The following is a 24,242-nucleotide window of genomic DNA, read 5'->3' as shown; positions in this document are numbered from 1 at the left end:
GCATCTTTAGCACTTGATGTGCCAATACTTTGTCACATTGCTTTTAAAATGAGGGGAAGCGATGTCCATGTTACCAGAGGATTACAAAAGTTAGGTATTATCTTTCTACCCACACAACACTGTGTAAAACACGGTGACCTGTCCCCACAAGTGTAACTGCCCAATATTATATAGCTACAACAGTCATTTGATACCCCACATGAAATAATGCATTTACAGCTGGGTTGACAGTGGTTGTCCTTCACCACAGGTTAAACCAGTGCCTTTGGATCTCACTCATCTGTAACGTTGGGACAAACAGTAAATATACTTGACAAATGATAAATGCAACATTATTAGTGCTGCAGGGAAGTGTGAGAGCAGCCCTACAGCTGCTGCTTCTTTCTAACTTGAAAACATCAACCTATCAGGCAAGGCACTACCAAAGATGCAGTCTTTTCTGAGATCTAAAATGGATGTTCTTGTTGTGATGGTCTTTAAAGACCTTTAAAGTAGGAAAAATGTAGGAAGGCCCTGGAGTTTGTGCAAAATTCAAAGCCAGATAATAATATACATATGAATTTCAGCTAGCAAAATGCTACTCCATCCTATGATGTCATTTTTTATGCCTGCTGACAAGAAATTTAATGGAGATCAAAGCATCTTGATTAGAAAGATCCCTTCTGAGATTGTATTTATATTTATTTACAGCCTTTATGTCATCTTAAAGCTACCCTCTCCTGGAACAAAGGGTCTACTAAAATTATTGTAAAATAGTAATTTTTGTTTGAATTCTGTACAAAGGTTTGATTTTATTTTTTGATTACTGTTTGTTCACGTACAATGCAGGCACAGTATCTATTTCCTTTTGATTCTGTCATACTGCTCTAATGACTGATCTGGGAAAGTATAAATATCTATTTTTTAAAAAATTCTTAGCTTCAAAAAATTGTCTTCACAACAAGAAATAGAAGAGGTTGGTTGTGGTGCCCACAAAGACACAGGACACCAGTGCTTTGGCAGCACAAATTGTATGTGGGCGTGGAAAGGTGCCCATTTTTTAAACATGCTAAGACACAGTGTCTTTCTGGGAGAAGGTGCGGATGAGGGCTGGCTGCTCTGTCCTTCACTCCAAAACTAAGGGCAAAGTGAAGCTATGACATGAATTTCAAAGGAGCCATGTTTTTGCCCCAGAACCCCTTCCTGAAGTGGGACTCACCCACCCCTGCCCCCTTTAAAAGCAACAATAAAACCTATATAACTTGATGTAACTTGCATTTTTTTTAAACTTCACAGTCTCGCACCTCCACTTGCTTCTTCTGCAAGCTATCTGGCTCAGCAGAAAAACAAGAGAGTCCTAAATGTTTGCTTCATAACAAAGGGATGTCTCCTTTCCCTCCCAGGAAGCTCCATGGGAATTGCCACAAGTCATTAAGACTAAAACCAAAAAGTGTGTTTACAAGGAGAGTTTGCTGTTCCTTTACATTGGGTCTTCCCCCCACACCACCCCCACCCCGCCCTGCCCCCTTCCAACTCATTTGGGACAAAGATGCAAAATAATGCATAAAGTGTCTGAAGGTTGCATTCACATTTGCTTTATCATCACTGCTGCAAGTATTTCAGCTGCTGAAGGTTGCTGTGAAATGTTTACGTGAGGCATATCTGAACCGCAGAGGTGCAGGGAAACTGGAACCGAAATGCATGTTTATAAGGCCTCACGAGAGTAGGGCTTGCACAGGCAGCTAGGCAGGAAAAAGCAACCCTCCAGCGACTCCTCAGGCACGTACCAACTGCTGAAGAGCTGTTAGCCAGCAACACTGCAAAAAGGTAAGGTATTCATAGCAAAACAATCTGGTAAGAAAGTAACCTGCCCAGGGACACTTGTGAGCTGAAAACTATGTTCAAATCATGACCTACATTTGGGTCTCCAATGATAATGGGCTGGATTTAGCTTCTCTGCTGATGTTGAAGGTTGGGTCTGCACACACAGTACTGACCTGACAGCCAGGGGCCATGGGCTGTGCCTGGCTGGTGGAAGGACTGAGGAGCCAGAAATAAATGAGTGGTTGATCTCATTCACTCATCTCAATCTTTTAACAATTTTGAGCGAATAAATGAAAAAGGTAAATTATTCATATGGTGCTATTCTAAGCTCAGAGTCATGCAGGCACCTGCTTTAACTAGAATGGGAATTGTGCCTGTGCTGCTGAGGGCAGAATTTGACTTTTACTTTAATTGATGCAATTGTAAGATGTAATTCAAGGCAATTCACCTATGGAAAGCCCCCAGAGTGAAAGCAGCATTCAAAGTCATTGCGTATAACCAGCTGGGGGTGTTAGCATGGCAATAATTCTCTGATACTGAAGCACAGAAGCAAAAATCCAGTGCAATAAATAACTCTGATCTTACCTCCTACTAATAAGTAGCTATTTGGGAATAGAGTTTTGGCTTGCATAAGAGCTCTAGCGTGGCCAGAGTGGAAGAGGTCAAATATCCCATCTGCATACACTCTGACGGGTCTGTCAGCTGTGAGCAAAGAAACATAACAGTGATTTTTCAGACATAAAACAAGTTGCGTTTTATTCTACTGGTCAGCTTTCTGTTCCCAGATCAGATGAGATTTACCCCAGTTCTGATGTTCAAAAGCACTACGGGTGAACTCACAGTGTTTTATCCCACTTGTTACTTGTTCTTCTCTGTACTCTCTGCTGTTTTCTCTAAGACTTATCCTATTTATTATCATCCATCATCCCTGTATTCTAATTTAGCAAAAATGTCATCTTCCTGCCTCATTCAGAGTTCCACCATATGTCTTGTTCTTTCCTCTCTGCCTTTCTAGTCAGTTCTGCCTTCTGGATTTTTTCAATTTTTTCCTTATTTCTTCCTATCACCTATTTTCATCCCCTCTTGTCTGTGACTTTCTTTTTTTCCACAGCTTACCATTGTAAAAATGTATTGCATACCTCTTCAACATAAACCTTTCACTTCCCTTCTTTCATACAACCCCCAAGCTCTTCTCTCTAATGAGCCTATCATTTCTTTTTCTCACCATCCTCCTGCTATCACCCTTATAACTCTTGCTTTTTGTACAACATCTCCAGCAGCAGCTCCAGCCTCCATGGACTGTGCTTCAGCACTAGAGAGAGATGTCTCTGCCGTCAGGACATCCAAGGTCCACAGCAGAACATTGTTCCTTGCAGAGCTGACCGGAAAACTGCAGCTTATCCCTATAAAGTGTACATACTTTAAAAGCTTATTTTAAATAAGTAAAATAAGTAAACAAGGGCTTTTTTTAAACAATGTCTTGGAATTTAGGGGAGCTGAAGTATGTATATTTAGGACTTTATGTGAGATCATCCCTTTTTCCCTGCCCAATCACGAATGTCCAGATAAAGAAACTGGGCATGATTTCTATGCAAGGGGCAAACAACCTTTTAAGGCCACTGAAGGTCTGGTGTGATCAACAAGAACATCAGTGAAAGAAGAGCTTCCCAGCATACAGAGGCAGTATGGGAAGAGAATCCAGGAGGTAGCCACAACAAAACACACAATTTTTAGGCTGGCTGGAGTGGGCTGGCATGCCTTTCTTCTGACCAACATGCAGATATCCACAAAAACATCAAACTCTAACACTGAAATGTTTTCTCTCATTGTTTCTCTAACAGAAGATAATGATCCTGTAGCTGCTAGTTTCTTTCCCATTACCTGACAGCACCAGATAACAGGCTGGCTTTTCTGATTCCAAGTGGAAGGCACAAGTGAGCCTTCCACTCAAGAAAAAAACAGAAGTTTTTAAGGGAAAGCCTGTGCTTTGGAAGTGCCCATGGTCCTGCTAATGCAGCTTTCTACACATACCTGGTGTTCCCAGGCGAGCTTGTGCAATGGTTAGCTTCTCATGAGGGGCTTGGCACTGACAACTTATTTCATCTGCAAATGGAGCAGGTGCCATCGAAGTCTGGCAGGAGGAAAAAAACAAAGTAAATTTATTTTTTCCATCAAGTGGTTAAAAAAGAACCATTTGACTGTGGCAGGATGCTGTAACCAGGCTTAATGCTGTTTTTTTCTCTGGGGATTTTTGCTTTTTGGTCACCCCTGAGCATACACAAATCATGCAAGGTAAAATGATGAGGAAAATAAAGCTTTCCAAACACATCATGCAACCTAGATCTTTGTCTCTGTTGAGAAACTGAAGCATTTTTGAGATGGGTGCAGGTATATAATTTTTCTGTTTGCAGAACAAAGTCAGGTTTGTTGGCTCAAGCAGTTTAGTCCTTGGTTTGGTCTCAATGACTCCAAACGCCCAAGATGCAAAACGCGTTATGCTACCTACAAATAATAGCTGTAAAAATTAATTGGGATTTAGAAAGCTGCAAATGAACCACCTCTTCACAAGCACCAGTTCCTTCCACTGGTATCAGTACAGATAACTGGAGACTGCAGGTTGTTTTGTTGTGGTTTTAGTCAGAATGTTGTATAGTTTTGAGAAGCCATTCAAATTAAAGGCAAGGATGCAGCCAAAAGTCCCACCTAACTAGAGCTAACTGAGCTACAACCCCTTTCTCTGGTCTGACACATACGGTAACAGTACTAAAATGGTCTAACTGTGATCAGAGCACCACAAGGGTACTTGCTCTGAAGAGCTTAGAACCTAAAGATACAAGAGACAGAGTGAGGATGTATAAAGAATGATGTGGCATTATCTGTCAGGAAACTTGATTACAGAAATTGTATTTTCTGTCAATGCTTATGTAGGAAGTTATCAGCAATCAGAACCTCAGATATTTATTATCTGCCATATGGTCTGATATGAAAAAACATGCTTCTACTGCTCTCGGCTTGATATATTTATGAAATCATAGCCGAGTTTCGGTTTGCTTTGTTTTTTTGAGATGAGGTGGTGGTTGAGACAAGCCAAAGGAAATCTACTACTTACTTTGCCTCCACCATGATTTAACTGGGACTGCGTGGCCTTGCAGCTGTGGCTTGGCGAGGTTTTGACAGTGACCACTTCTGTGATGTGCAGTTGTCATACCAGTTTGAGCACCCAAGGCTGATCATAATAGAATGTCTCTTTTACACTTTTTTTCAGCTTTTAGATGATGAATGCTTAATCACTGAGCATTTATTTTCTTTAGTATCTCTGAGACAGTTTGAGACATGTCATGCCTAATTGCTGCTGACCTCTGGACTTGTTGCACTGAAAGCTCAGAGGACAGTAGTAAAACAGCAACAAAGACTTGAAGATTCATATCCAGCTCTTTCTGCTGATTCACTATTCATTTTGTTTACCGAAAGCACTAAAATTTTATGTCGATCTCTTTTTTTTTCTTCCATTTTTCTTTCCTTTTTTTTTTATAATCTCAAATGTGGCAGGAAATCATCATAATTAGTATCTTAGTGATGAAAATCACAGCATCTCTGCACAGACCAGGTTAAAAAATGGAGAAACTACGACCAAGTCCAAGTTTCTGTCTGGGTGTCACAGACGGTAACTGTTCATCGGGCCACCCATGCTGCACGGTGTAGAACATTACACATAATCATACTGTGCCAGCTCCTTCCTTTATTTTCTAAACACTGTCTTTTTGCTTCTGGCTTTGTGATCACTGTGTGCTAACCTGTCTTTTTATCCCCAAGCAAGGTCAAGTTACACGGCAGCCTATACAGCCTGATTCCTGCTGGGATAAAGAGGAAGGCAGAAATGTTAAAACAATAATGGCTATGGTCTGAGGCCTGCAACTGGTAATCAGATCCTAGCTTGGCAGAGGCTGTTTCCTTGGAGATTATTTGAAGAAAATAGGCCTGTTTTGCAGGAAGATATTTTTTTTTCCCCACCAGGCAAACACAGTGGTGCTTTTCATCCATGTAAATGCCTTTGCAACACCAAGATTTTTCATTTGGTCTCTGCTCAATGGAGAACAACCTCTGTTAGCTTCCCATCGGTCCAGCTTTTGTAAACGCTCATCATTAAAGCTTGCTTTATGGCTGAGGGCTTAAAACCAGAGCTGTCAATATACCCATTACTCTGTGACCTCTCAGTCACTGGATATGAAAATACAAGAAATACAATAGATTAAAATCTGCAATACTCTATCAAAGCCACATAGAGAAATGCATAAATACCATGTGATGACAGATGAAGGGAAATGCAGCAACAGCTTCTCAATGAGAACAAAATGCTATTTTGTTTTATCTGGCCTAGAAAAAATGTGACTGAGCTTAACAAAAACACGAGTAAGCTGAGACCATTCAGTTTCTATAGAAAAGCGTAAGATAGAACATTTCAATAAATTATTACAAATGAAATAATTTATCAAACCTCTTCCAGTTTATATGTAATTACTTGTATTCTTTCCAGTTTCTTGTCAGTAATAACTGGAATTAGGAGAGGACAGCAAGTAATATATATAGCAGCTTCTTCATTTTGGTTAATCCATTAAAGTAGTTTTAGAAGTTTGTTATAGTCTTGCCAATAATCAGATGGTTAGACAAAGACTTTGTGCAAATGTACTTCTGTCTTTCTCTGACAGATTTTTCCCTTCATCTGTGCCTTCATTATTTTCTATGCATTTGCATTTTGCGATTAGTCAAGCAAGTCAAATTAGCCTTGTGTTTTGGACCAAGGTAAGCTTCTGAGATCTGCATCACCCTGTAGCAGGGTGCTCTATAGCCTAAGTGTGAGTTCAGTAATGAATTATCTCATTTTGTTTCTTCAGCACCTGCCGCCTCCTTGTATTATTCTTGTACTGGAAGCTTCAGTAAATTTGTCCATAGTCACCTATTCCCTGCTTCTCCCTTTCCTCCTTTCAGTCACGTTTTCCAGGCTGAAGAGCTTTACCTCATTTATTTGTCCTTGAATGGAAGCTGGTCCACAACTCCAATTATTTTTGTTGCCCTTCTGTGTTAACTGCAAGGTGGTTTATACAGTGTTTGAACTGATAACACTTCCAGTTTCTAAAGCTTTAATTGCTAGGAATAGAAAATTATTTACATGGTGCTCACACTTTGTGGTTATCTTTGATGACGAAAGCACCTTAGATCTAGTGTCAGCAGGGAGACATTACTTTCATTTAAGCAGTCCAAATGCCACACAATTACTGTATTATTAATATGTGATGTCTAGAGAAAGCCTATTACGTGTCATAAATGAGAAGTCATTGTAATATTAGGATTCATTAGTGATATTTACTTCAGAAGATGTTAAAAAACTCTTGCAATGCAAGTCCTGTTTCCTGGGAATGAAGATGCTGCATTCAATTATAATTAAATTCATTTCCTAAAAATGAATGTATGCAAAAAATTTTATCCAGTAACTGCTGCATATCAGAAGCCATTCATTCCATGACAAGTTTAAATAAGTGTCTTATTTGCATTCTCACAAATTTGCAAAATAACTGAATGATGATCAACAAACTCCAAGACATTAAAAGATGGGAGGTAGGTAAAGGGGACTTCCTACCAAATGCCTCACAGCTCCATTTGTACCCAGTAATGTCACTGTAACTCCCAACTATACATAATGAGACAGTAGCCCAGAGAGGAGAGGAGAGCGTGGTAGGCAGCCCCAAGCTGGCTCTGTGGCAGGGATACTTTATGAAGAAACCCTCCATGACAGCTAGAAGCAGCTTATTTTCAGGTGTATCTTGGGGCTGCCGTTTTATTATCACTTCACAGTCTCTTAAGCTATCGTAGCCATTTAACTTAGCTGCTAGTCAGCAAATAAACATTCATAGCTTGTGTTTCCAATGGATTAAAAGGGAAGTGGTCAGTGATTTGCAGAGGAACAGGAGTCATACCACTGAAATAACAAGTCAGAATCATAAGCAACTCCACACCCTCTCTTTTGCTTACAGCCTGTACTAGGAAATAATTAGTTGTGTTATTGTTTGTCTTCTGTATGATTGGTTGTTGGGTTGGGTTTTTTTACACAGCAGCAAGGAAGACAGAAATACTTTCATAAATGGGCAAATGTAGACCCATCTATGCCATAGTCCACCTGCCATTATAACTCTGCCTGCAGGGTACTGCATGCAACATGTGCTAATGGAAGGAGCTACTCCGTCGTTGATTTTTTTCTTTTATTTTGATTCGCACAGCTACACTACCTCCTGAGCCACATGACACAGACAAAAACATCCTCTTGGTACAGAGAATGGTTGTATTGTCATCTAAGATTTTGCTGTCCACAGAGGTCTAAGAAAATTTCAGATCTTGATCCAGTACAACTACACAGGCAAAGCTTGGTAGAACAGGCTGGACCTGTGCTTGTAAAACAATTAAGCTGGCAGGCAAATTCTGTGGGAGGTCTGATGCTTTTATCTCAGAGGCAGTATTTAAAACTGATAACTGATTTCACAGGAACAAACCACCTGTGTGTTTGGACTCATATGAAGAAAGATTATTTGGGGAACCTGCTCCTGACGTTGGCAAACAGTAATTACAGAGCAAGAAACACTGACATCAGTTTTAAGGAAAACTGAAGAGAAAACCACTATGATTGAGAAGGAACCAAAAATACATGCTGAGTTTCTTAAGTATGAATACTCTTTGCAGATGGAAAGACCATGCTAAGGACTACCAAGGTCTTCTCTTAGAGTTTAGGGAGTGAATGTCGTGGAAAATGAAAATCATGTTGTCTCATGTATTACCTTTAGTAACATTGATCCAAAAAGGTAAATTTATGAGCAATTCAGTTGTAATTGAATGTTACTGCTGGGTGCCTCCAGGTACATTTTTCACAAACAGTTCCAATATTAATGCACATATCAGAAGAAAATCTAGTCTGTTCTCCTACAGTTCTACTGACTCAAGGAGGTAGATGTAAACTAAAAATAAGGTAAACCAACCTAATAAGAACAATAACTTTTAAAAAAAGTAACTGTTTTGCAAGCATTCCAAACTGCCTTATTCTCAGTTGCTCTTTCTGGGCTTTATCTTCTATCAAATATACTTTGTTCATCATTAGTATTAAGTCAGTAACAATTAAGTGCAAGATGCAATTACAAATTGAAGATATAATGGAAGATGCTTCCACTGCCTTTTCAAGAAGCACAATGATGCATATATGTACAGATGCATAATTACGAAATTAGAACAACTATTATATAATCTAGTCTAATATTTGCAAAAGGCCAGAGAACTTCATGACAAGATTCCTGTGTGACAGCCATGACTTTTGACTGAACTGGAACACATTCTTTAGAAAAGAAAATCCATCCTAGAGGTAGGACAAGCCCCAAGTCAAGCACAGCGCAAGTGAAAGAACTGCCGATGAAGCACCTCAATCTCCATGAACACCAGCTGGAAAAGTGACCCTAAACTAGCAACTTACCCACCTGAGCCTGCTCCCCTGGCACTGCTGGAAGGAGCACTGCATACAAGCGATCCCAGGCAGGACTCTGAAAGAACAAACTGCAGCTAAGGCAGCATGCAGCCCGTAAGCCTAGATGTCCTGCTGGCTAGAGACTTAGCCAAGCTGTCAGATATCCCAGCACTGAGGAGCGATATGCAGTATTTCAGGATAAACAAGTATGCAGCACCCTCAACAGGGCACTGGTTACCAAGTAGCAGCCTGCAGACGCCCTCACAGAATGAGCAAGTTGCAATGGGACTGCAGAACCAAACTGGCTGTAGTGCATTTGCAATTCAAAGCTGAATGGCAGGTGCTTGCTGGCCCACGAGTAATGCTGCAGGTTGGCCATCGTCAACAGACCAAAAATGTGTAACCACTGCTCTAATGCCACTCTGTGTTTTATTGATCAATCTAGAAACTAGAGATAATGTCAGTTCCTATGATTTGGATTTCTAATACCCGTTTCTTTCTACTTGTACGTTACTATGTACACCTGACATACAGCCAAAAGGATCTAACTTCAGCTTTAATAGAGGCAAGGGTTAATCTACTGAAATCAACTGAGTTGTAGCTAAGCTACTGGATGAATCTGGCCTGGTATTCAGTCTCTGTGTGTGCTTCTACATAAAGATACTTAACGTCTATCAGATGTAGGACAGCATTTTGTATAAACCATTACTTAGAGAAAAAAAAACCATCCTTTTTTTCCCTCCTGCACGGGAAGCAAGTATTCTCTGCAGTTCCCCAGCTGGCAGGCAGAAGCACCCTGGGAAGAATTATTTTCCCACAGAGAGTACACTGGGCTTCTCTACCAGATCCCTCATTCATCCAGCTCCTTTCACAAGAGCTTTTCACCTTACGCCATCTGTCTACATGTGTGTAGGAAAGGAACACAGATTACGTGGAAACAAAGGTATTATGCGGAAACATTGGGATAGACAGTTCTGGCAGCGCTGCGTGTCTGTGCACAATCCTGGATGTGTGGTTATACGCTACACGTTCTTCTTGCCCGCGTAGTTAGTATTGGGTCCTGTATTCTGTATTTCTTCTGCTCCACATCCATCTATATGTTATGTTAGGTTTCTTTTTCCATTTTATACATACATTAAGTTATAATGTTTTTGTTTTGGAGAAGGGAGCAGACAGAATCTCTTTACAATGGTTTTCTACTCCTTTCTAAAGGATATGATAGAAACCTTCATAGTAATGACAACAGCACAATTTAAGAAATTAGTAATATTCTCCTAATAAAACCTGCTTCTAAAATAGCATTGCATATACGCATTTGCAAGCGGGGAATGCAATACATAGAATGTAATGTTTTCTCCCTGTGTTTATGTGTTGTTTGTGAATCTTGCAAAAATATCAGTAGTTCTGAATATCTGATGAATACATATTACAACATGTTTTTGCAGAGACTATGGCATTTCAGAACATATATAAACTGCATGTCCTTTGATGCAGTAGAAGGAAATCACAGCAGATTTTTGGCATCCAAAGGCAATTATTTATTTAAGTGCAGCAAAGATCGCTGCATGTCTCCAAGTGGAAACCACGTTTGGCATGCTTTTATGGGTTTGTGCTTTTATGTAGTAGCCAACGTTTACGAAAATTAAAATTAATCCAGAGTAAACCCCAAACTTGTAAAGGACCAAAAAGATATTTGGTCAAATAAAGTAATTTTGGGTTCCTTAAATGTAAGGCTATTTACATATACATTTATGCTTAGTGCCATGTTGAAGTAAACAGATGGCAGACCCCCTAAGTCGTAACATCACGTGAGCAAGAAACAGATGCATGTGACACTTTTTACCCACAATAAAACCCCCTAAATTCATCATTAGCCCCTCTGATTAAAACTGCATATGCCTTTCAGTGATACAGGAAAGATAAATATGAAGAGCTATGGAAGTTCATGAAAATAAAATATCTGAAATAATTCCAGAGGTTGCATCAGACCCTCTTGAAACTCTGTTTGCAAATACAAAAGGAGTAAGGCAACCAGAATGAAAATATAGGAATGCAAGGCATGCCCACTTCTATTGCAATTACTTCAAATTTTGTGCTTAACATTTCATTGCTTAACAGCAGCAACAAGGAAATTGTTTAAAGGAGCCTAGTGCTCCTTTGAAACCATTATGCAGCTAGCTCCAGTGAGTGAAAGTACCGAAGCATGCTCCTCTACCCTTCAATAACACAAAATTTTTTCAAATATACTGTAATAATTTGAAAAATTAAATCAATGTACTTTCATTTCTTCCAAAAAAATCAATAAAATAAACAAAATGGCTAAAGCACCTGATACCTAAAATGATGTGGGAGCTGTGATCATCATTTGTACCTGAATCACATTATCCAAAGTATTGTAGATTCAGTGGCCCTGAGATACTTGATCCTTAATTCCTGTTGAATTGTAGAAGTCTGTAGCCTCTGAATCTCAAGACAAGTATAAATCTGGCCATGGGAGGAGGCACTAGGATTGCCAGAGTGAACCTCAGATGGCCCTGATGCTTACAGTGCCTTGGCAGAACATGTTTTATCTGCCATATGGATAGGTCCTAAGTCTCCAGCTAGTCTGTCCTTGCAATGGTGATGCTAAGCAGAAAAAACTAGTTGGGTACTTCCACACAGGGTCCCAATGCCATTTCCTGCACAGGAAAATGGGATCTGGCTGCAGCTTGAGCTGCCTGAGAACAGGTGTCCAGCAGTAGCATGGATGTCACCTAACCATGACCTTGGGAACAGTCCGGTCAGTATTCCTGGGATCATATTACTAAGGAGAGAGCAGACAAAGCAAAAAGCACCTATCTGCTTCTTTAAGTCTTCTTGAAGATAGATTCACTTTAAATTCATGAAAACTGCTGCTTAATTCCTGCCTGGCCCTCTACCCACCAACATCCCCACAAGCACAGGCCAAACAAACTGTCGAACTGTCTACTCCCTCTTCTCCCCTGTAGTTCATCTTGGCTAATTCAGGTGGCTTTCTGCTTAGCTGGCTTCTTAAGATTCCTCAAGTTGTGCCTGACTTGCCCTGTGTGTTGCAGAAGAGCCTGTGTTCCTGATTTAGGCTCAATCCCACATCAGACTCAAAGCGCAAGTACCGCGATGGAAACGTACATTTCATTGCCCTGCATGCCCTTAGCTAACCTAACCCTAAGGACTTCAGCCAGTTTTGAAAATAAGACATCGGTACCCAGGTCCCAACAGTACTTTCCCAGATGTTCCTACTGAGGCCTGTGTTGGATGACAGAGACATGAAATACAAGGAAAAGAAGCTCTCAGCATGTTCAAGGGAAAGAGAATACCAAACAGTAGATTTTTAAGTCTGTTTTCCAGTAAGTTTCAATGTGTATTCAGTTTTGCTTTGTCTGCAGTACTGTCCTTTATAAATTGCCATTGTTTCCTTTTATGAAAGACACTATCTGGAATTATCTTCCTGAGCAAAGTGTGTTGAAGTGCCTGTTTCTTTCAGGGTGAGGATTGCTAATCTTTGAAGGAGCTGCCCACACCTGAGACCAAAGTCAAACTCTTGATCCCAAGGGACATAAATAAGTTATAAAAAAAATAAGCAAATCCATTTCACATGGCTTTGTACTTACTCTTTGGTATTTCCTCCTACAGTATCTCTGCCATCCAGTTAAACTGAGAGCTTGCCTCACTTATGAGCCTTCTTAGTACAGATGCATGCAAACAAAACCTAATGCCGGGATTCCCAGGCTGAGATCCACAGCCCAGCAGCGCTCTGCAGCTTGTTGAAAGTTACCTGGGGGCAAGTGCTGTACCTTGAATGTGCAGCATGATACGTCCATTAGCGATGTTTATTCCATTTAAAACAATGAAGGTCCCTGTGGCCAAACCACAGGTATCCTAGGGTTTAAATAGGACAAGCAATGCTCACTTAAAAAAAAAATGGAGGGGACAGTAATAGATGAGAAAGTGGCCTAACCCAGCAGCTTGGTCCCAACAAGAAAAGGATAAATGCACAACTATACAAACCCAGATGGGAGAAACATTATTTGTGGGGGGTTTATTCTTCATTACAAAACTGCTAAAATCACTGCTACAGATAAAGCCTTCAACTCTAACTCATTTGCTTCTGTGTAGTGCCTTGAGACTAAGGTACATGTGTCACTCAGAGAGAGATTTTCTTGGCATTCAGATACATGGAAGTTGAGAAAGTAAAGAAGGCAAAGATTAAGTGAGAGATGGACCAGGGGAATTGACTGAAGCACGAATGCTCATTAACACTCCATTGGTTAAGAAAACCTGAAGAGTGTCTTGGGAAAAAATTAATGGCAATTTATATCATAACAGTACTAGGCACTGGAAAACATCAGGTTTCAATACACATTGAAACTTACCTGAGAATTGCCTTCAACATCCCCTGTTTTCCTGCTCTTTGAAGGATACAGGGGTTTTCTTTAGTCCTACTGTGACACTTCCTGCCAAGCTAGCAGACTCCATAGCCTAAAATCAGAGGATCTAGTGGCAGATATCCATTAAAAATATTCACAATTTTAAGGCCCTAAATAATAATTCCTATTTTAATGAAAAGAATGACAACCATTTCACAAAAGAATTAATCCCCTTTTCATTTTCTAAAATTTGAGCTAATTCTGTAGTTATATTTATTTTTCTTAACAAAGATTTCTTGTTAAAAATGAGCCTATAGTAAGAACTTGAAAGCCAGACAATTAATTTTAGAGGCATGTAATAACGAATGTACAGCATTAAAGAGTCATCTGCAAATACCACAGACTTTATTCACTACCAGTTCTATCATTCTGAGGTACCAAAGCCATCCTGAGGTCCAGGATAACAGAATGATACTAAAATGTTAACCCTCTTTCATTTATATTAATGAAGTGACTTGGTTACTGGCCACCACTGTACATGCTGCCTGCAAAGGAGTGGGATCAGAGAAAGTACTGAAAATCTTAAAAAAGATCTGATAGGAGCTTGATGTCCATATTATTAGATCATCTGTCAAGGCACGATTCACTTTAACTCTTCAGGACACCAGCTCTGAATTCTTCTTACTGAAGACATAACTTGGCTACGCTTGCTTACATGATTCCTTATGAACATAACAAGGTACAGTGTATTGCATTATACTTTACCAAGGCAATTATTTTTTTTTGCCTGAACATAACATAGATCTGCTGACTGACAAAATATCACTTCAGAAGGACACACTTTCCATAAAATGTCTCCATTGTCCATTACTGGTACTCAGAAAGATCTAAAACTTCATAATGAATTCCTGTTTTATTTGTGTACTCCAGCTGTCACCTTAATTTCCACAGAAATTATCGTGGAATGCATGATACTGTAAATACTGGCATCATATTGTCACTTCTTTCTTTAAAATCTTTTAAAATGTCAGACTACATGGAATAATATATTCAAACGGGTTGTTATAGCTAAGCTTTTGACAGAGAAATCTTAGACAGCCTGTACGAACACACTGCAGTAACAACACGTCAGCTAACTTTCCCTATTAAAACAGCTCAAAAAGCCTTCCCTGAACAAATTAACAGCCTTCTTTAAAGTTGATTCTAATTATAACACCAGCAAGTGGAAAACATTAATTTAGGTCAGCTCCAACGACTGTTACTATTTCTTGTCGTATCAGAACAATGTCTCAACTATAGTGTTGGATTTAATTACTGAAGTCTGATGTTTAAATATGTTTTAATTAGGACTGTGACTGAATTCTGGTCTTAAATGGTTTAATTCCCAGTACTAAACTGTTGCATCCATTGCGCACTTTTACACCCCGACACTGTCCCTGCATTTCTACATGTGCACAGATGTATTGTTCTTACTATTTTTCTACCACCTTGCCAATGGTGCATACCACGTGGGGGAAAGGGGCAACCATTCCCGATGGGAATATTAAAAGGTTTAAAGAAGAAACAAGGAAACATTCCAATTCTTTTAAATCAGCACACGGAAAACGGGCCGTTCTCTGAATCTTAACTCTTGGGGTACTGCAGCCTTGTAAAGTTGCCTGCACGATCCGAGGGAGCCTTCCCTCACCCTAAACCAAGGGCCTGGAAAGAAGTTTACTTTTACTACCGCTCTCCCGGCTCTCCTTCACCCGCCCACCCCCCCACCCACCCCTCAAAACGCAGCGCTCCATGGCTCCCTTCCTCACGCATCCCGAATCGAACAGGAAACTCCTCACCGGGCTCTGAAACTGACAGAAGTGGGATTTACCACCCCCGGGTGCAGCGTGCCCGGCCGAGGGTGGCCCGCAGGGCTCCGCGGGAGTGCGGCCGAGGCGGGCCGGGGCGGGAGGGCGGCCGCCTCAGCGCCAGCGCGGGCCGCGGCGCGGGGAGAGGCCGGCACCGGCCATCGCTGCCCAGCCGCCTCCTTTGAGCGGACGCTGCTCCTCCGCACTCATCAGCAAAGCCGCGCAGCTTTTTTTTATTGTAATACGGCTGCTTTACCGAGCCACAGCTTCCCGCTACCTGAGCTGGAATCGCGGCTCTGCACCCCCGCCACTCCACGCGAGCCGCTTGCAGATGGCGGCAGACCTCGCCACATCCGTTCCCAAACGCACCCTTACCGGCCGGGGGCTTATTATTTTTATTTAATTATTTAATTTTCGCTTTTAAGACAGGGCCCAGAAATCCTGCCCAGCAGTCACTGCACACCTGGAAGTCCCCACAGGACGATGCACACGCCACGGGCAGCCCGGGCGGGATCCGCGCCCCAGGGCGCGGCAACAGCCCACCCCCGCGGCAGCCCCCCGCTCTGCCCTCCCCCGCGGAGGCGCGGCGCTGCACAAAGCGATCTGCCGTGAGGCGGCCCCGGCCTCTCCCGCCCTCGCCCCCCCAACGGCCGCCGCGCCCTCGCCCCTCACCCCGCAGCGCCCGGGGAGGCTCGGGCGGGAGGGCCGAGCTGGGGCCGAGCCACCGCCCGAGGCCAGGCCCGACTCACCAGGCGAGGCTGCGGGCAGGTGTGCTCCAGCTCCTCCATGGCCTCCGAGCGCCGCGCCTCAGAGGGGGATTTCGGGATACCCGTTTCTGACTCAGCATCGGGTGCGAGCGCTGGCTAGGCCGGCAGCAGCCCCAACCGCCGCCGCCCGGCCCGTCGGGCGCCGAGCTCCGCCGTCACGCGTGTGCTCGCCCCGCGGGGGGTCTCCTTGTGAGCCGCCCGGGGGCACGGCCGCCGCGCGTCGCCATGGCAACCGGGCGGCCGCCGCTCCACCGCCCCCTCCGCGCGGGGAACGCCGCGTCATTTGCATGCGGCCTCCTGGTTGGCTGCTGCCCCGCCGCGCCACCGCGGCCCCCGGCGGCTCCCCAGGCGGCCCCGGCCCCCGCCACGGCAGCGGCCCCGCGGCGCTGCGGCCCTCCGCTGCCGGGCCGGCCTCGGGGCGCCTGCGCGGGTCCCCCACACCCGTGTCCTCCCGCGCCGGGGCGGGGTGCGCCCTCCTGAGCGCCGGCGGGCTCGGCTCCGTGCCGCGCACCGAGGTGTGCCGGTGCGGCGTGGGCGTCTGGGAGGCAGAGCCGCACCGAGAGCCGCGCTGGCGTACCTCGCCCGTAACCCGCGCACAGCTGCGCCCGGCCTCGGTAACTCCCTCACGGCGGCCCGCGGGGAGGTTTGGCTCGTTCGAAACTGACCGCGGGAGCGAGGAGGGGCGGGGGAGGAGGCGGCGCGGGCGGGCGCGGTGCTGAACGGACAGCTCCTGCCGCCCCGCCCCCGGCCCCGGGCAGCGCCCGCCCGCTTCAGCCCTCGGGGGCGGCGAGGGTCTGGGGGCGCCGGCTGGGAGCGGGGCTGGGATACCTGGGCAGCGCCTTGTGCCACGGGGTTTGCTGTTGGTGACATCAAAAGGATGCAGGGGACGGGGGTGTGCTTCTTTCAGAAATACACGCTCAGTTTGACTTGGGCAGTGTTTCTAGGCAATACTTTTGCAGATTTGCGGTACTGCAGAAATAAAGTCGCTTTTTCGTGAAAGGCGTTATGTAACAGTTTCAGCGACAATGTAGTTCGGCCAAGAGACGGATACAAGGATACAGTTGTAAGGGTAGCAACTCTGTCCAAACACAGCAAAGTGTTTCTGCCACCCCCAAGCACACGACAATCCCTAGGCCCTTTGTGGGGACCCTGGCTAACACCTGCCTGGGAGTCACCACCACACCCTGGGGCACGCCGTGCCACAGCTTCACTGGGCGCCACGGTGGCTTCGATGCTGCTGAAGTGAAATACCCAGCCTGCTTACCCTCAAACAGCAGGAGACTACAATCGAGAGAATATAAAGCCAACGCTTTATATTAGCTATGGTTCACCTAAATAGATTCGTTACGGTGGATCCCAGGAGTACCTAGCTGGTGGGCACTGTGAGTGTGGCTTTGAAAGCATCAGGCTTCATCAAAGGACACAAACATTTGAGGCCACCCAAAGACAAGAGAATTGTGCCTCAGGGTCATTCCCTAGGACGTGAGAACTGAATTTCAAATGTATTACCTTTTGAACATCTTCAAATGTAATATTACATATAATATAAGTGCTATGTGAAAGGGAAAGGAGTAAGTGAAGAAGAGATGAGAAAGAAAGTAGAAAGAAAAGATGTGAAACGAATGAGACAGCAGTCAAGAAGAAAAGAAAGTATGTGCCAAAAGAGGCAACTGAGCAAGAAAAACAAGTAGCCAAACTAACTAAATCTCACAGCCGAATCTCTCATAACTATGTTCCTTTATTGTTTATTCTGTGAGGACCGCTCACATATTGTGGAAAGCATACTCGAGGAAAATGATTAAACCATGGTCAATGAATGCAGCACTCTACCCCAAATCTGTCACTCATTTTCTTAAGAAAAACATTTCCAGGAGTGTTATGCTGTTAGAAAACTACTTGGACAGTGTGGTTGAGCAATGTTAGGACTACAGCAGCCAGAGGTAGTGGGTAGCCCTTTTACGAACCCAACCACGTAAACCAGCTCTTAAAGAGAGCGGTGCCAGTGTGCTGAAGGAGCAGCACCAGGTACAGAGGTATCCGAGGTCAGTGTCCAGCCCCCCTGACCGGGCAGATGCGTGGCAATAGAGGTGAAAGGGAGGAAATTAACCTTCTTGTAGCTTAACGATTGCCAATAAATGGCAATGTAAATTACCTTGCCTTTTATTTCCTTTGAGCACAAAGGGTGAATTTCATCTTTGGTTTCATGCTGAGATTTTGCTGTTGACTCCACCTGCATTTTGATTTGTCTTCTATAAAGATAAGTTTTTTCCATACACATCTACATCTTTAGGAACAATGTCTCTCTTGCAGTAGTGTTACCACCTAAGTCGTGCCAGAATTTCAAAGTGGAAGTAAATACTTTTCTTGCTGCTTATTTCATTTGCAACTCTGGGAAATACTTTTTTTTTTTTCCCCTTCTGTTTGAACAGCATGTCTGTCATGTCTATCCAAATGGAATTTGTTGCAGGCCATCTTGGCTGTGATGATCTTAATCAATGTATCGGATGTCTTGAATAAGGTATCCTAAATTGCATCTTCTAACTGTGGGGGCAAAATGGGCTTTCAAAAGGCTGGGTTGTGTCTTCTTTACTCTCTAAAATAAATAAAAATTAAGTTTGATGGCAGAAGCTCAGCAGATGGTCTTCTGTTAATCCTTACAAGTCAGCCAACTTTTAAAAGAACAGTGGAGCAAGAGTCATGGGTGGGAAGGTTCATGCATCTAATCTGTTTTATGTAATGAAATATCCTGCACCAGGCTGAGTATAGTCTCCTTGGCATCCTTCTGTCACTTCTTCAGAAGTAGCAGGGACATATAGCCACTGCCTTTCATGACTGAGCTCTTGGCAACAGCTGCTTGGGCTCGAATAGACTTCTGATGCATAAAAATCCTGTCCCAGGGTGCATAAATTAACATCACATACAAACAAGCCAGGAAACCATGATCCCACTCCTCTTAACACTAATTCCAAGGTCTGAATTGACTAGACAGCAAACAGAAAAAAATTCTTAACCTTTAGGAAGGTTCTGTCTGATATGTGGCAAGGCTTTTTCTACAGGGAATTTCAGATTACAAAAACAATTCTCAAAATACAAAAAATATATAAAAAAATAAATCCTCTCCTTTCTCAAACTGAACGTATTATGCCTCTCTGAGCTTCATGGCAACTGAGCATTAGAGGCAGATATTCTGTGTAGATCCTTCTGTATCTTCAAGCCCTAATTTTAAAATATCTCCCCACTTTTTTTTTTAATAATATTTAGCCATTCATATTTTAAAAAACTTTTAGTGGAGCACTGATCAGTGCCCACAACTGTAACTAAACAAACTTCAATTCCTTGTAGACACACCAGTACCTATAAAACCTCTGTCATGCTTTTATCATATTAGGCATGTTAAACAGATTCTAGCAAACTAGTACTGGTAGGCCAACATGGCTGAAATCTGAACATGAATTAATGTGCCCACTTCCCTCAGAGGGGTTCTTTTCTCTGTATGTGGTGGATTAAGACAAGCAAGAAGTTTACTTCAAACTTACTGCATCCAGGCTCCTAGCTATGCTGTGTACACTAGTTGCATCCTTACCTTAAGGCAAAAATCCCTGGAAGAAGCAACCTGTACCTGGCAATTGTGAATAAACCCATTAAAGACCTCAAACTGCTCAAGCAGGGAAATGATAAGCATTTCACAACTACTTAATAGGGAGTGCTTTCTGCTCCTTCTAATGGTGAAGCAGTGATATAGCCTGCTATCTGCAGCAGAGTATAATGACTTACATCCAAGCCACCTGCTAACAAGATATTTTGGCTTTATTTTGTAGCAGATTAATAAAATACTATGTTTCTATGTACATATCTACATGTCACAGCACTCTCCAAACTATCAAGCTACAACAAGGTCTTTTACCATCTCATACCAGCACTCTTCATACCCATCCCTCTGCTGCCTTCTCCTCATCTCCACTCATCCAGGGCCCACTCTCTCTCCTCTTGCTTCTTATTCTCTCCACTTCTCCCTCGGCTGCTCTCTCTTCATTGGGTCTCAACCACTTAACAGCACCAGCCACAGCTGCACTTTATCTACACCGGACAACCCACGGCCCCTGAAGCCAACCCACAGCTGTATATTATCAATGATAATTAATCCAGCTGCATTCCTCTACTTCTAGTATCTACCTATGTCATTGTCATTGTTTAACCCTGGCTGGTAATTAAGCACCACACAGCAGCTCACTCACTCCCCCCTCACCCAGAGGGATGGGGAGGAGAGTTAGAAAGGAATGTAGAACTCGAGGGCTGAGATAAGAACAATTGAATAATTGAATAATTGAAACAGAATAAAAATGGAAGAACAATAATAACAATGATGACAGTAACAATTATAATGAAAAGGGGAAGGGAAAGAATAAGATCCATAGGGAAAGGAAGACAGGAACACGTGGTTCACAACGCAACTGCTCACCGCCGCCAACCGATGCCCAGCCAGTGCCCGAGCAACGACCAACCCCGCAGGTACATATACCAGGCACGGCGCCCCATGGTATGGAATGCCTCTTCGGCTAGTTCAGGTCAGCTGCCCTGGCTGTGTCCCCTCCCCGTTCCTTGTGCCCCTCCAGCCTTTTCGCTAGCAAGGCCCGAGGAACTGAAAAGTCTCACATCAAAGCCAAAACACAGCACCACGCTAGCTCCTGAGAAGATAATTAAATACATCCCAGCTGAAACCAGGACAGTCATACTAATCCTAGACATGCTAGAATTGATAGTCATAAAACAGCAGAAAAAGACACCTTATTGCTGAGATGATCAATTAGTTAAATCACATGGTTTTAGACTGAGATTAAAACCCCACAATGGCAGATTTTTTTTTTCCCGCCTGCATGGGTGGGGAAAAAAAGGGAGAGAATGAAAGGTATGAATTAAAATATACTCTGTTGGTTTTCACCACCTCCAACACTATTGCTTTGCTGGTTCAATGTAATGTTGTTTGATACTGTAGCTTTAATTAATTTTTAAGTTGTAGTTCATCATTCCAGTGGAACACACAGTGCTTACAAATGACCACCTTTTCGTTAGTGACGTGCGGAATTAGACTCTATAACTCGAAAGTTATAAAGTAGGTATGTTTATTGCACGCAGATGCACGGGGGATCGCTCCTCCACAAGCGTGCATACCCGAAGTGAGGAACCATCCCACATTTATACAATGAAACAAATGAATATTCAATTAACGCCTATACATATTCGTTACCTAAACCCCGCTTCGTATGTTAATTAGCTTATCAGTCCGTTTCCTGGAATGTGGTGGTCTTGCAGGTTTGTAGGTGATTCATGTTCTTGTGACCATCCGATCTTCTTCAGCAAGGAAAGGTGATTCATGTCCTTGTGACCATCCAATCTTCTCCAGCAAGGAGACTTAGCACTCCCTCCCTCTAGATAGCATTGGAATATCTCTCATCCTTTTCTCATTCTTTTTTTAATAGCCCCTTTGTTAGAGGAAGAAGGGCAGGCAGGCGTCTCCTCAAAACTGTAGTTGTCTCCTCAGAGCTGTGTGCCTATGTGACCAGACACCGCACCCATGACTAGTCACCATACCCACATTCCTTGAGCAGACATATACAATCACAATTGATGTCCATTGTCCCCATTTCACACTACTTCTCCATATCATTAGAATGCATCAAAAATATTTCCTATTTATGAAAGAGTCTTTTAGAGTTGTATATGGATTAAATCCATGAAGTTTCTTTATATGCAATGACAGTCCATAAATTATGAAAAGCAAAACCATAGGATTTGGTATAACATAATCTTATAGCTGGTTCTTTCCATAATTCCATAGTGGAGATGTGTTTCTTAATAAAAACTATATTCTCAGGATATTTGTACAGAATCAAATTAGTCAGTCTTTATATAAGAGTTTGATTAAAAATGTAATGTTAATTCCAGTACGGTTTATATATACACATCACCTGAAATCCATAAATTCTTGAAAATGTGGCTTTTTATGATGGTATTCATCCATGCTTTGTAGCACTGTTTTGAGTTAGTGGGGTTATCTACTTTGGGGTAAGTTCTTTGTTTTCTTTCTTTTTATAATCACTTTTGAAGAAAATGGTGAAAAATTATGGTTGGTGTTAGACCAAGAGGGTATCTGTCTTCATTTTATTTTTCCACAGTCAGAGAAACAGTCACTTAGTGTGGGAAATGCTAGGTCTGTCTGTCCTGATATTATATTGTTCTGTTGTCCTTGATAATTTTAACAGTCAAGCTTTTAATTATTGGGTTGTCAGGGGAGGATGAGAGATTTCCAGCAGTGGGACTCTCTTGCAGGATGCACAGAGCACTTTGACTCACTAACCTCTTTTGGTCATTTCCTACCCAGAACCTCAGCTATTCTAGTCAATCCACTCCTACCACTGTTTGTTCTTATTAGAAAGCTTTTCTTAATGTCTCCTCTGAGCTGCAGTCTATTGCCCCTGCTTGCTTTTTCTACTGGACATAGAGAATAGATTTACTCTCTTTTGCTTTTTGTATGACTCTCATGATTAAGATTTTGAAACAATACTTTCAGGATTTGGAGTAGAGAGCTGACATTCAGCAGGTAGATTGGTATTTTTGTCACGTCTCCCATGACTTTTCTAGACTGAACTGCCCCAGTTGCTGGAATAGTTTCTAATAGGTCGTATTTTACAGATCTTCTCATTATCCTCCCTGTTCTGTTTTGGGCTCTTTATAGGTTTCTTGCAGAGTGATGCAAGCATAGTACTACAGCTGCAACTTTAATGCTATTAAGAAACATAATGCTGAATATTACAGATCTCTCTGCTTTACATGTCTCAGTATAAACTTCACCTAAATGATTCATATTCTTTGTCCTTTTTCTTACTATTACAGATAAAATATAAGAAAAATCACTTTCCTATTCATATTTAAACTACATTGTTATCACTTCTTTCTCTGTTTCCCCTCTTCTGGCTTTCTAGATATCCACTATACTGTTTCCCACACTATTTCAAATGCAAACCTGCCAAGTAAAACATCAACAAATCATACTGTAAACTGCATTCAAGTGATTGTTGGGCACTCATGTTTAATATTTTGGGTACCTGAAGGTTTTCGTAATCTGGGGAGACATACATACTATATTTGAAACAAAACATGTACTTATTCCGTGTAAAATTATTATCTGCTAGCTAGTTTAGCTTTTACTATTTATTGAGAGTGTTTGAGCCTAAGATCTTATTTCAGGTGCTTATAACTTTGCCACTTTTGAAACTTTTGATCTGACATGTTACTGGCTGGGCGTCTTCTACCCACTGAGCAGTTATGGACAGCTTCTACCAGCATAATGCAGCTGTTTCTGGAAAAGAGACTGAGAATACCCTGCAGATATTTTGGGGGCTTTTTATTTGAAATATTTAAGTGCTGTCATGACTGGAAGAAGGGATTTGATATTTGTTTGGAGACACTCATGATGGTGGAGTGCTGTTTTCTATTTTCATGGAAATTGGGCAATTCTGGTCTTAGATATAAGTCACTTCCTATGTGTCAGGACCCTGAGGGCACTAAAAGATCTTGATGGCTCTGACAAGCCTGACCTGGGGCCTCCACCCCACACCCTCTGGGGATGGGCTCAGGGGACCTATTTAAGCTTCACACCTCCATGCTTCCTCCCTGAAGACCCCCTCCTGGGATCTGGACCTATAACTGCAGGCTGATTTCCTGACTTGACCTTGAACCTGCCTCATTTCTGTAGACCTGCTTGATGATTCCTGGACTTGACCCTAACCCTGACCTGCAGATTGACTAAATGGTTTGACCTTGGACCTGCCTCATTGCCATGATCACCTTATGATTTGGAGTCTTGGTTGGGCTGGGTCACCCTCTCCCTTTCTGCTCACCTTGCTCAGGTACTGTGGGACTGGGTCCTGGCTGGTGAGGACCCTGA

The 24,242-nt window shown here is 42.7% G+C and overlaps 1 protein-coding gene across 1 annotated transcript in view; it reads right to left on the bottom strand.

Annotated features, from left to right (window-relative positions):
- PCYT1B (phosphate cytidylyltransferase 1B, choline) overlaps window positions 1-16,548 on the bottom strand; it is a 32,356-nt gene extending 15,808 nt beyond the window's left edge. The window contains exons 1-3 of the mRNA XM_040582494.1: window positions 16,280-16,548; window positions 3,835-3,934; window positions 2,389-2,505 (exon numbers count right to left, since the gene is read on the bottom strand). Of these exons, the coding sequence (XP_040438428.1) occupies window positions 2,389-2,505; window positions 3,835-3,934; window positions 16,280-16,318 (256 nt within the window). The 5' untranslated portion in view covers window positions 16,319-16,548. The remainder of the gene's footprint in view (window positions 1-2,388; window positions 2,506-3,834; window positions 3,935-16,279) is intronic.
- Window positions 16,549-24,242: the final 7,694 nt, after the last annotated feature.

Source organism: Falco naumanni, chromosome 2 (genome assembly GCF_017639655.2).
Source record: "Falco naumanni isolate bFalNau1 chromosome 2, bFalNau1.pat, whole genome shotgun sequence".
Lineage (NCBI taxonomy): Eukaryota > Metazoa > Chordata > Aves > Falconiformes > Falconidae > Falco > Falco naumanni.
This window is presented reverse-complemented; position numbering and strand designations above follow the sequence as displayed.